At 37.3% G+C, this 14,363-nt stretch overlaps 1 protein-coding gene across 1 annotated transcript in view; it reads right to left on the bottom strand.

Moving 5' to 3' along the window:
* Positions 1-14,363, bottom strand: part of Vps13a (vacuolar protein sorting 13 homolog A) — a 195,495-nt gene that overhangs the window by 163,775 nt on the left and 17,357 nt on the right. Inside the window, exons 5-7 of the mRNA XM_028770191.1 lie at positions 14,076-14,177; positions 3,357-3,466; positions 940-999 (exon numbers count right to left, since the gene is read on the bottom strand). Of these exons, the coding sequence (XP_028626024.1) occupies positions 940-999; positions 3,357-3,466; positions 14,076-14,177 (272 nt within the window). The remainder of the gene's footprint in view (positions 1-939; positions 1,000-3,356; positions 3,467-14,075; positions 14,178-14,363) is intronic.

Here is a 14,363-nt window from a genome sequence, read left to right as displayed (position 1 = left end):
ACTGCTTATCTAGCATGCCAAGTCCCACCATTGCAACAACTAGTAATAATAAACATACTAGTAAACATATATCAGAATGCCAAGCCAAGAGTTTGTAACTGTATGAGTCTTGTATGGCAGACAAGCTTCCAGGAACCTACAAAGTTACTAATGAAAGGCACTGTCTGTGGGGCTGCAGAGATGACTCAGTGGTTAGAGTGAGGATGACTCTTGCAGAGGACCAGGCTTCAGTTCCCAGCACTGATATTGTGACTCACAATCACTTGTTCCTCCAGTTCCATACAATCCAACACTCCTCCCTCTGAGTTTTATGGGCTCCTGTCATGTGTATATGGTACACATAAATAAACTCAGGCACACACAAATACACATAAACATTTTCAATAAAGAAAACTACTGTTGTTATTGTAGCAATAATTTTCAGAGTACTAAATATAAATAGTAATTCTCTGTATTTTTCAATCTGTCACCAGTACTGACAATAGACACCATCCACTGTTACCTAGTAATATCTAGGTCTGTCTCTCAAGCCTCGATCTTTTCTTTTTTACTTGCAGAACCATGTTTAAAAAACAAAATCAAAAAAACCAAAAAAGCAAAAAAACTATACAAAAAAACAAGTAGAAAATGCAATACTGCACTAGAGTTAATCTGAATTGTATTATATATAGCTATGAAGATAAAAATGAAAAATATAGTAAAATAAAAAGGAGTAACTTAGAAGAACCATATAAAATACCTGTATCAACTTAAAAAGTTAAATTGACAGTTTTGGAAATGAGCAAGTACTTACTCATTCCAATCAAGTCTAACGTCTTCGTAAATCAGTTCTACACAGCTAACCAAACACATACCTGGCATACTTCTGATACTGACATAACCATATATCTAACTATACTACACAATTTAAGAGTTATATTTTCTTTTTGAACCAAGTACCTGAAGGCTGAGATTTTGAAGGGAAATACCAAAAGAGAGTGGTTTGTCTCGATTTGTGATCTGAAGAAAAACAAAATAAATTACTTAGATGGTTTGTCAATTGGACAAAAATCACTTCATAGAAACAATCAAATATCTGAGAAATATCTTATTTCAAATATTCAAAAAAATTATTTTTCAAGACAATTTTGCTCTACTTTTCTAAAAACAAAGTTGTGTGTCACCGAGTAGAGAAAGTCAGGTGGCAGAGGCAAAAGCAAGCCTGCTTTTCTCTAGAACCTGAACCTTTGGACAGTCCTTTACTCCAGGCTCCTCTTTCCTCTAGAACCTGAACCTTTAGACAGCAGGTGCCACTTTGCTCTAGAACCTGAACCTTTGGACAGTTCTTTACTCTAGGTTCCTCTTTGCTCTAGAACCTGAACCTTTGGAGAGTTTTTTTACTCCAGGCTCCTCTTTGCTCTAGAACCTGAACCTTTGGGTAGTCCTTTACTCCAGGCTCCTCTTTGATAATTTCTATTCTCCTTAAGAACAAATCAGGCAAAATGCAAGGCCCTGGTCTCAGCACCAGACTGCAGCTAAGCAAACCAAGGTAGGAAATCACTATTGCTACCTGTATGGACATAGTTCAGAAGCTCCTGGCCCTTCCTGGGATGGACTGAAACTTAACAGTTAAGCCAGCCACTGTTTTCAGCTCCAAAGTTTGCCAGAAAAAAAAATACTTCATTTGCACATAAATTCTCCACCAGTGTGATTAAAAATATCAATTTCTATGCACTTTAGAATGTAAAATAATAGTAAATACTTTAGATTCAAAGACATACTACTTGAACATTTTTTAAATAGACTTGGTCTTTCCATGTATACACTGAATTTTGTTTTGTTTTTTGTTTTGTTTTATTTTGTTTTGTTTTGTTTCAATCTCAGGCTCTTCTGTCATCTTTTAAGCTGCAAGCACCTGGAAGCTCTTTCACATCCATAAACGTTGAGTGCACCTCATAGATGTGACAGTATTAGTTCATGAAACTTGTGTTATAAGAATAACTTTATTTTAAAAAGGGAAAGGAGAAAGGTGCATACAAAGATTTATGTATATTTTCATTGTAAAAATCCAACTTTTTGTTAAGTTTCAATTGTTAAAAAAAAAAAAAGTTTGAATCCAAGGAGGCTCTTTAAAAGAGTCATTTCTTTCAAGAACCAAGAGAAAACCAAGTCAATGACATAATTCTCTAGGTCCCATGTACTGGAGTTGTGCCTTTTCTACCACACAGGATTTAGTAAACTTGTCAAAAATGTTACAGCTTTTAAAAAATGATACAGCAACATTTAATGCAAATGGAATGGTTATCTTTAACTGTGAACTTGCCACAATCTGGAATCACCTGAGCAGAGGATCACAATGAGGAATTGTCAAGATTAGGTTGGTCTGTGGGCATGTGTTGCAAGAAAAGTGTGTGTAGGGTGACTGTCTTGATGATGTTAACTGGCATGCAGCTCTCTGTGGTTGACATCACCCCTGGGTTTGAGTCCTATGCTGTGTTAGGGTGGCAAAAGTGAGCTGAATAGAGGCATGCATATTCACTGTCTCTGCTTTGACAAATGTGCATGCAACTCTCTGCTTCACGTTCTTGCCCCGACTTTCTGCAATAATGGACTGTAACCTAAATTGTAGCCAATAAAACATTTTTCTCTTAAAGATGCTTTTGTCAGGCCCCCTACACATTTTTAGCAGATGTGCAGCTTGGTGTTCATGTGTATTCCTTATGAAGCAGGAGCTGTCTCTGACTCTGTTGCCTGCCATTAGATCCACTTCTCCTAGCTGGACTGCCTGACTGAGCCTCAGTGGGAGAGGATGCACTTAGTCCTGATGCAACTGGATGTCTCAGGGCAGGGTGGTACCCAGGGCAGGACTTCCCCTTCTTTGAGGAGAAGGAAAAGAGGTAGTGAGGGGAGGAATGTGTAAGGGTAGGACTTGGAGCAGAGGAGGGAGGGGGCCGCAATCGGTATGTAAAGTAAATCAATAAAGAAAGAAATGAAGTGTGTGTGGGGGGGTGTGTTTGTCAGGGTATTTATCACAGCAACAGAGGAAAAAAAAAACTAGAACAGCAACTAAATAAGTACTTAAGAAAACAATAAACTACTGAAGAGCAGAAGTTACCTCTACTTAATCTTATGCCAGTGCTCTTTGCTGGAGGTAAAAATCTATGGAATTCATTAAGTCCCAAGACACTGACTTCATAACCCAAAGTTCAATCAGCTTAGCAAAGTCAAATCAAGTACTCATTGAAAATGTAACAATAAAAGGAAAAAATCTCATGGTCATCAGCTCTCTGTTCTTCCACCTCCAAGTACTTACTAAGCTGCCTACCTCAGAGCAAAAGCCACACACTCAAATATATACATTATGATAAAATACTTACATCATCTTCATAACGAACATGGATATTGGAAATTTGCACTTGAAGGTTCTTTATGATTTGAGTAATTAACTTTTCTGTAAAAGTGTCCTGTTTCTCCTCCTGAGGTTTTTCTAAAATTGCAAATATTTCATTTTAAATTGAATGAAACATAAACCATATAATTATCCAAATATTAAGTAACATATGGCCTTGTTAAAGGAAATGTAAAACACTTTAAGTAGATCACTTGAGATTTCCAAAATCTTTCATATCAAAGGCCTCTCTCTCTCTCCCAGAAGCACCTAAATGGAAAATGTTTAAAAGCTAGTTTCTTGACCCCTGCCCCGGTTCTTTTGACTGGGGCAGACACCAAGCTGGTCTGCTCCTGTGGCGACACCATATCCTGAGCCATCCTAGAGGAGCCACTGCACTCACAACAGCAGTATTTCAGGATACCAGAGGCAGCCTGAGTTCCAGGAATTCTTCCACCCAGGAGCTTAGGATCACAAGATCACAGAGTCATCTGGACTCTGAGGAGTTCTGGCACAATAAAGATAACTGGAAAGACAGACTCCAGTCAGATACAGTGAGTGTAGGAAACACTAGAGTTAACCAGATGGCGAAAGGAAAGCACAAGAACTTAAGCAACAGAAACCAAGGCTACCTGACATCATCAGAACCCAGTTCTCCCACCATAGAAAGTCCTGGACATCCCATGACACTGGAAAAGCAGGAATAAGATTTAAAATAACTTCTCATGATGGTGATAGAGGATTTTAAGAAAGACATAAATAACTCCCTTAAAGAAGTACAGGAGAACACAGGTAAACAGGTAGAAGCCCTTAAAGAGGAAACACAAAAATCCCTTAAAGAACTGCAAGAAAACACAATGAAGGAATTAAACAAAACCATCCAGGATCTAAAAATGGAAGTAGAAACAATAAAGAAATCTCAAAGGGAGACTAACCTGAAGATAGAAAACCTAGGAAAGGTATCAGGAATCATAGACGCAAGCATCACCAACAGAATACAAGAGATAGAAGAGAGAATCTCAGGTGCAGAAGATACCATGGAAAACATTGACACAACTGTCAAAGAAAATGCAAAAAGCTCTTAACCCAAAACATCCAGGAAATCCAGGACACAATGAGAAGACCAAACCTAAGGATAATAGGTATAGATGAGAGTGAAGATTCCCAACATAAAGGGCCAATAAATATCTTCAACAAAATTATAGAGGAAAACTTCCCTAACCTAAAGAACGAGATGCCCATAAACATACAAGAAGCCTGCAGAACTCCAAATAGACTAGACCAAAAAAGAAATACCTCCCGTCACATAATAATCAAAACATCAAATGCACAAAACAAAGAAAAAAATACTAAAAGCAGTAAGGGAAAAAGGTCAAGTAACATATAAAGGCAGACCTATAAGAATTACACCAGACTTCTCACCAGAGACTATAAAAGCCAGAAGAGCCTGGACTGACATCATACAGACCCTAAGAGAACACAAATGCCAGCCCAGACTACTATACCCAGCAAAACTCTCAATCACTATAGATGGAGAAACCAAGATATTCCATGACAAAACCAAATTTACACAGTATCTTCCCACAAACCTAGCACTTCAAAGGATAATAGATGGAAAACGCCAACACAAGGAAGGAAACTATAACCTAGAAAAAGCAAGGAAGTAATCTTCCAACAACCCCAAAAGAAAATAGCTACACAAACATAATTCTACCTCTAATAACAAAAACAATAAGAAGTCACAATCATCTTTCCTCAATATCTCTTAACATCAATGGACTCAATTCCCCAATAAAAAGACGCAGACTAGCAGACTGGATACACAAACAGGACCCAGAATTCTGCTGCATACAGAAAATGCACCTCAGTGACAAAGACAGACACTACTTCAGAGTAAAAGGATGGAAAACAATTTTCCAAGCAAACGGTACCAAGAAACAAGCGGGAGTAGCCATTCTAATATCAAATAAAATCGACTTTGAACCAAAAGTAATCAAAAAAGATAAGGAAGGACACTTCATACTCATCAAAGGAAAAATCTACCAAGGTGAACTCTCAATTCTGAACATCTATGCTCCAAATGCAAGGGCACCTACATACATAAACGAAACTTTACTAAAGCTCGAAACAAACATTGCACCTCACACAATAATAGTGGGGGATTTCAACACCCCACTCTCAGCAATGGACAAATTGTGGAAACAGAAACTAAACAGAGATACATTGGAATTAACAGAAGTTATGAACCAAATGGATTTAACAGATATCTATAGAACATTTCATCCTAAAACAAAAGAATATAATACCTTTTTCTCAGCACCTCATGGTACCTTCTCCAAAATTAACCATATAATTGGTCACAAAACAAGCCTCTACAGATACAAAAAGATTAAAATAATCCCTTGCAGCCTATCAGATCACCACGGACTAAGGCTGGTCTTTAATAATGACAAAACCAATGGAAAACTCACATGCACATGGAAACTGAACAACGCTCTACTCAATGATGACTTGGTCAAGGAAGAAATAAAGAAATTAAAGACTTCTTAGAATTTAATGAAAATGAGGAAACATCATACCAAAACTTGTGGGACTCCATCAAGGCAGTGTTAAGAGGAAAACTCATAGTTCTAAGTGCCTACAAAAAGAAACTGGAGAGAGCATACTCTAACAACTTGACAGCACACCTAAAAGCTCTAAAACAAAAAGAAGCCAATACACCCAAAAGGAGTAGATGGCAGGAAATAATCAAACTCAGGGCTGAAATCAACCAAATAGAGACAGAAAGAACTATACAAAATATCATCAAAACCAGGAGCTGGTTCTTTGAGAAAATCAACAAGATAGATAAACCCTTAGCCAGGTTAACCAGAGGGCACAGAGACAATATCCAAATTAATAAGATCAGAACTGAAAAGAGAGACATAACAACAGAAACTGTGGAAATTAAAAAAATCATCAGATCCGACTAAAAAGACCTATACTCAACAAAACTGGAAAATCTAGATGAAATGGACAATTTCCTAGACAGCATTTACCAAAGTTAAATCAGGAGCAAATAAACCATCTAAACAGCCCCATAACCCATAAGGAAACAGCAGCAGTCATTAAAAGTCTCCCCACCAAAAAAAAGCCCAGGACCAGATGGTTTTAGTGTAGAATTCTATCAGACCTTGAAGGAAGACCTAATACCAATTCTCTTCAAACTATTCCACAAAATAGAAACAGAAGGAACATTACCCAATTCGTTCTATGAAGCTACAATCACACTCATACCCAAACCTCACAAAGACCCAACAAAGAAAAAGAACTTCAGACCAATCTCCCTTATGAATATTGATGCAAAAATATACAATAAAATTCTAGCAAACTGAATCCAAGAACACATCAAAACAATAATCTATCATGATCAAGGAGGCTTTATCCCAGGAATGCAGGGATGGTTCAATATTCAGAAATCCATCAATGTAATCTACTATATAAACAAACTCAAAGAAAAAAACCACATGATCAAGAGAAAGCATTTGACAAAATTCAACATTCCTTCATGATAAAAGTCCTGGAAAGATCAGGAATTCATGGACCATACCTAAACATAGTAAAAGCAATATACAGCAAACCAGTAGCCAACATCAAACTAAATGGAGAAAAACTTGAAGCAATCCCACTAAGATCAGGGACTAGATAAGGTTGCCCACTCTCTCCCTACCTATTCAATATACTACTGGAAGTCCTAGCCAGAGCAATTAGACAACAAAAAGAAGTCAAAGGGATACAAACAGGAAAGGAAGAATTCAAAATATCACTATTTTCAGATGATATGATAGTATACTTAAGTGGTCCCAAAACTTCCACCAGAGAACTCCTAAACCTGATAAACAACTTCAGCAAAGTGGCTGGTTATAAAATCAACTCAAACAAATCAGTAGCCATCCTCTATGTGAAAGATAAACAGGCTGAAAAAGAAATTAGAAAAATGACACCCTTCACAATAGTCACAAATAATATAAAATACCTTGGTGTGAATCTAACCAAGCAACTGAAAGATCTGTATGACAAGAACTTCAAGTCTCTGAAGAAACAAATTGAAGAAGATCTCAGAAGATGGAAAGATCTCCCATGCTCATGAATTGGCAGGATTAATTTAGTAAAAATGGCCATCTTGCCAAAAGCAATCTACAGATTCAATGCAATTCCCATTAAAATCTCAACCCAATTCTTCACAGAGTTAGAAAGAGAAATTCTCAAATTCATTTGGAATAACAAAAAACCCAGTATAGCAAAAACCATTCTCAATAATAAAAGAACTTCTGGAGGACTCACCATCCCTGACCTCAAGCTGTACTACAGAGCACTAGTGATAAAAACTGCTTAGTATTGGTACAGAGACAGATCAATGGAATAGAATTGAAGACCCAGAAAAGAACTCACACATCTATGGTCACTTGATCTTTGACAAAGGAGCTAAAACTGTCCAGTGGAAAAAGGACAGCATTTTCAACAAATGATGCTGGTTCAACTGGAGGACAGCATGTAGAAGAATGCAAATCTATCCATTCTTATCTCCTTGTACAAAGCTCAAGTCTAAGTGGATAAAGGACCTCCATAGAAAACCAGATACATTGAAACTAATAGAAGAAAAGGTGGGGAAGAACCTCGAATACTTGGGCACAGGGGAAAAGTTCCTGAACAGAATACCAATGGCTTATGCTCTAAGATCAAGAATTGACAAATGGGACTTCATAAAATTGCAAAGTTTCTTTAAGGCAAAGGACACAGTCATTAGGACAAAATGGCAACCAACAGATTGGGAAAAGATCTTTACCACCAATTCTACATATGATAGAGGGCTAATATCCAATATATACAAAGAACTCAAGAAATTGGACTCCAGACAACCAAATAATCCTATTAAAAAATGGGGTATAGAGCTTAACAAAGAATTTTCAACAGAGGAAACTCGAATAGCTGAGAAGCACCTAAAGAAATGTTCAGCATCCTTAGTCATCAGGGAAATGCAAATCAAAACAACCCTGAGATTCCACCTCACACCAGTCAGAATGGCTAAGATAAAAAAACTCAGGTGATAGTAGATGCTGGTGAGAATATGAAGAAAGAGGAACACTCCTCCATTGTTGGTGGGATTGTAAGATGGTGCAACCATTTTGGAAATCAGTCTGGCGGTTCCTCAGAAAATTGGACATAGCATTATGGAGGACCCAGCTATACTACTCCTGGGCATATACCCAGAAGATGCTCCAACATATAACAAGGACATATGCTCAACTATGTTCATAGCAGCCTTATTTATAATAGCCAGAAACTGGAAAAAACCCAGATGTCCTTCAACAGAGGAATGGTTACAAAAAAGGTGATACATTTACACAATGGAGTACTACTCAGCTATTAAAAACAATGAATTGGAGAAATTCCTAGGTAAATGGATGGAACTAGAAAATATCATCCTGAGCTAGGTAAGCCAATCACAAAAGAACACATATGGTATTTACTCACTGATTATTGGATATTAGCCCAGAACCTTGAAATGCCCAAGATTCAACTCACAGATCACATGAAACTCATGTAGAAGGAAGGCCAAGTGGGGGTGCTTCGGTCCTTCTTAGAAGGAGTAATAAAATACTCAAGGGAGCAAATATGGAGACAAAGTGTGGGACAGAAACTGAAGGAGGGACCGTCTGGAGATCATTCTACCTGGGTATCCATCCCATGTGCAGTCACCAAAGGTAGACACTGATGTGGATGTCAGGAAGTGCATGCTGACAGGAACCTGATATAGCTGTGTCCTTAGAGGTCTGACAGAGTTTGACATATCAGAGGCAGATGCTCACAGCTAACCATTGAACTGATCAAGTGGTTCCCAATGGAGGAGCTAGAGTAAAGACTGAAGAAGCTGAAAGGGTTTGTGGCCCCATGAGGAGAGCAATAATACCAACCAACCAGAGCTCCCAGGGTCTAAACCACTGGCCTGGGAGCACTTAGGGAGGTATCCATGGCTCCAGCTGTATATATAAGGGAGGATGGTCCTGTCGGGCTTAGATGGGAGAGGAGATCCTTGGTCCCATGAAGGCTGAACACTGTGTGTGGGGGAATTCAAGGCTGGGAAGGTGGCAGTGGGGGGGGGGGGCACATTCACAGAGAAGCAGGAGGAGGGGCAATGGGATAGGGGGTTCCTGAGAGGGCGGGTGCAGGGAAATGGGGTAAGGCGATAACATCTGAAATGTAAATAAAATACCCAACTTAAAAAAAAAAGCTAGTTTCTTGTCTTGTTAGACTGTAGCCACCTATATTAAACTCATCGGCATTACATTTTATAACCTGAATGTAAGGGCTAGAGAATAAGGACATCTGCCATGACACAGTGTCTTCTATAAATGTCAGGAAACCCAACCATAAAATCATAACAATATGATTGCCTAAACAAAATCTGCACAATAACAGCATCAGATGACATGGCAACATGGATCAGGAAAACTCACAAGGCCCCACCCCTACATCGAGACCTACCTACAGACAGCTAATGATTGCTTAGAAAGGGAGAATCAGTGTTTTCCTGGGAAAAGCCTAATGAAAGGTTATCCAATCCCAAGATGTCAATCCTGAACACATGTACATCAGAATAACTTTAAATAGATTGAGCAGGTTGCATTTATACATACACTGTGTATGTGTATGGAAGAATTATTATTTAATAATAATTTAATAATTATTAATTATCATTAATAAGTTAATATTAATTTATAAATGTTTTATATTGTATATAATGTATAAATAAATATATAAATATATTAAAATTCTAAATAGTTTTATTATTTAATAATTTAATCACTATTAAAATAATAATTACTATTATTATTATAGAAGTGGTCATATATTTGAGAGGGATAAGGGACAGAGGAAGAGCTGAAGAGAGTAGGGGGATGTGGAAATGATATTAAAAGTCTTTGCTCTATACACTTATTTGAGAATTTCATACATGAGAACTGTATTTATAATCTTATCCATTCTCTCAAAGCCTCAAAAACACTCCCATAACTCTACTTCTGGAACACCTTGCCTTCAAATTTGGAAGTAAAGCTACAGGAAAATAACTCCTTGTCGTGTTTAATTATTAAAAAAAAAAACCAATTCACACTAGTGCTGGCTACTCTAGGGCTGCAGCCGTCTCCTCGTAGTCATGGCTATCCCCATGTGGCAGTCCAACCAAAAACTTGCTGCTGAGCCTGCTCACATTCCCAGTCATCCGCACCCTGTGGCTAGCTGTCAGAAATCTCAGTAATCCAATAAAATCAAAACTCCAGAAGCTTATAAATCAGTCAGATTTATAACAGTAAATTCTCAACCCACAAAACACCCACTCAAAAGAACTCAAAACTCAACTAATATAAACACAAGCTGACCACTTAGACAAATTACCCTATATTATCCTGTTGCTCTTCTATGATATTCATAGCTACCAGTGGCTATTTCAATCCACATGGATCCTGTTCATTCTCTTCATCTTTCTCTGTCCTTTTCTCTGTCTCTCTGTCCCTTCTCTAAAACTCTCAGCCTGCCTTCCTTTTCCACTGCCCAAACACAGGCTGTAGCCTTATCTTTTACCTGCCCTCACCTGCATATCAACAGCAATCCACAGCTCCTCTGTCATCATCACTTGATCCCAACTAGTTTTAAGGTAACATATGACCCAAATGTCAAAAATAAAATGATAATTCTTATATTAGCTGATATCCCATCAGCCTCTGAGATATTATTTGCTTCTTAACATGGCTCCTTGCCAATGCAACCATAAACTTCAATTTTCCTTCTATTTCTGCCATCCTTTGATAGTCTTTTGTGTGTCTTCTTCCTCTGTATAATTACTAGGTAGCAGGTTTCCTTACTTCATCCTAGAAGTATTTCTCTTCTCATTCTATACTGTTGCTGCAGGAAACATCATTAGCATCTTAAAATATTTAACTCTTACCCTAATGTTGAGAACTTTCAAAACAGTACTGAATAAAGAAAGTGAACTGCAGAGTAGGGAGAATGTGACAGTTAGTAAACTATTTGAACAGTCAGCATGGTAGGGACGCACACCAAGGAATGAAGGAGGGAAGTAGATGCCTCCAATGTGAGCACAAAAACATCTTGCTGGAGCACTTAGACTTTATCCTGATACTATGGCATTATCAGTGTTTTAAATAGGACTGAACATTAGTATTTTGGACCTAATAAATTCTCATTATACATGGCATATACTGTATGAATTTCCGTTTTTCAGTAAGGCATCATTAAAGAAAAAATAAAGGAAAAGAAAACAAACAAATATGGTAAATCCTCGAGGCCAAAAGAGGGTAAAAGACTTAAGGGAAAGCAACAAAAAATCAGATGGGTTCAGTCACACTGAAGAAGAAATTTAAATTCTAAACAACCCAGGATGGTGCTGTCACTGAAACATAAGAGAGAGTTTAAAACCAGGATTCTGAAAGATTGATTCAAGGACTTGAAATCACACTAAACTAAAACAGTAATCTGGGGGCATCCTTAATAGAAAGGGATATTACAAAACTCAGTGTAGGGAATAGAGAGATGGCTCTGGTTAAGAGCACTGGCTGCTGTTTCAGGTTGAATTCCCAGACCCACATGGTGGCTCACAACTGTCTGTCACTGCAGTTACAGAGGATCTGACGTCACCTTCTGACATATGCAGGCACCATGCATGCAAATGTTGCACAGATCCACTTATAGACAAAATACCCCTACATGTAAAATAAAGTTAAAATTATTTTAAAGAATTGGTTTAAGATCTGTATGATAAGTAGTCAAATGTGTTGGACTCCCCTTGGCCCAGCCCAGTAGCTAAGAAACTATTCTGTGTGGTTCAGCATACTGAACACATAAGCATTCATCACAGGCAAAACAGACCTAACAGGCTCCAAAATCTGATAAACAGTACATGGGAACAGGAGAAGCCTACACAAGAACAAAGTAAAGGTCTTCATAATGAACTCATAGCTGCATTCACTCACTAATACTAAGTAAAGAACAAAGCTATGGTTTTACATTTTTATTTGCCAGGCAGGGTGGCACACACCTTTAATCCCAGCACCCAAGAAGTAGAGGCAGGCAAATCTTTTTGAGTTCCAGACTAGTCAGACATATGCAGTGAAACCTTGCCTCACAATATACAAACAAACAAACAAATAAACAAAGTGTTTACTAGAGCTGAATATCTGCCTCAGTAGTAAACATTTACATCACTTGGTCAACTGTCAAGATCAACATCAAAGGAAGTATGTACATGTAAAATAAGTAGCCTAATGCAACTGTGAGCTGCACATCCAATACGGTACAATTGGTACTTCAATATGGGACTTCTCCAGGGAATGGCTAAAGGGATGAATACTCACTTTGCTTTTATAAAGTATTGAGTTTTATCATACTATTTTGTTTTTAAATCTCCCTCCCTCCCTCCTTCCCTCCCTCCCTCCCTCCCTCTCTGTCTCTCTCTCTCTCTGTCTCTCTCTCTCTCTCTCTCTCTCTCTCTCTCTCTGTGTGTGTGTGTGTGTGTGTGTGTCTGTGTCTGTGTCTGTGTCTGTGTGTGTATGTGTATTATCTTGACAAAGTAATTTCTAAAGGAAAAGGCCTAGCAGACTTAGAAAAGGGAGGATTAGGGAAAGGGATGACTACAAAGAATATAAAAGAAATATGTCAAAAAAAGTAGAATTACATGTGATATTCACACCGACTGTGGTAAGTTTCCATTGATGTTTGCCAAGAGGTAAAATATATATTATTGGGAGTTTATTTTATTTTTCACTAAGAACAAAACAAGCAAACAACAACCTCAAAGTCAGATAGATGGCAGACACCTGCAGCAAGGAGGCAAATGGAAGAACACCATGAATCCAAGGAAAACACGGGCTACTTGGTAGATTTCAGGCCAGGCTGGGCCATGCAGCACTGCCTTTTTCTCATTAAGAAAATAATAATAATAATTTTAAAAAACATCCTTCTGTTCCCTCAGAAAGACAATATAGATCAATATATTTTAGAAATATTTAAGTCATTATTTATACAATTTTAAAATATGTAGCTACTCAATGAATAACAAAGTAGAAGAAAAACAGATGAGTGGAAAAACTTTTATGATTTAAAATAAGAATTGGATATAGTATATTTATAAGCTAAGAAGAAAGACCTACAAACAAAAGATGTGAGAATAAAGATATAGAAAGTCCCTAGTGATAGTAACAAGGGAATAGATGAAAAAATTAGGTTTCTATGGGACTCCCCTTCCACTGATGATCATTGGATTGTAGTGAGTCATGTGACCTACAATGAACTGAGGTAGGGGTTGGGGAGACAGATTAAGGCAAACATAAACACATTAAAGAACTAAGTATATTCAAGAGTAAGTAATCAGTATAAGGGGAATATAAAGACAAAGGTTAGAAAGGTGAGAAGATGTACTTAGTAAACTTGCTAATATTAAAAACTGACTTTATCCTCACAACAATTATTTGCCTTAAATTTCTGTAAGGTATAATTACTGCATATGTAACAAGACACACAAATCATGTAACTTTCGAGGTAATAAGATGGTTTCCTGCTTGTAACATAATCTCAGTACATCTAGCCAAAATCAATTTGCTATTACAATAAATATTTACATCCTTTACTACCAGTTTATTGACTTTTTTTTTACCTTGATCAACAACTTTCTGCTTTGCTTCTTCTATTCTTTTTAGTTCTTGTTGTTTTGTTTCCATGAGCTGCTTCTCTTCTTTGATAGGATCATACTCTATTCCTACAAAAATCATATAAAATGTTCAATTAGTTTAAATTTAAATATACTTAATTCTAAAAATTAACATCAAAAATAATAATGCGAACAAAGTCTGAGAATTAAAACAAACAAACAAACAAACAAACAAAAGCAATTCAATCTGAACCAAAAAATCCTAAATTGAAATGCTAAATTGTCTTCACCAAG

This window comes from Grammomys surdaster, unplaced genomic scaffold (genome assembly GCF_004785775.1).
Source record: "Grammomys surdaster isolate TR1022 unplaced genomic scaffold, NIH_TR_1.0 198, whole genome shotgun sequence".
NCBI classification, from domain to species: Eukaryota; Metazoa; Chordata; class Mammalia; order Rodentia; family Muridae; genus Grammomys; species Grammomys surdaster.
This window is presented reverse-complemented; position numbering and strand designations above follow the sequence as displayed.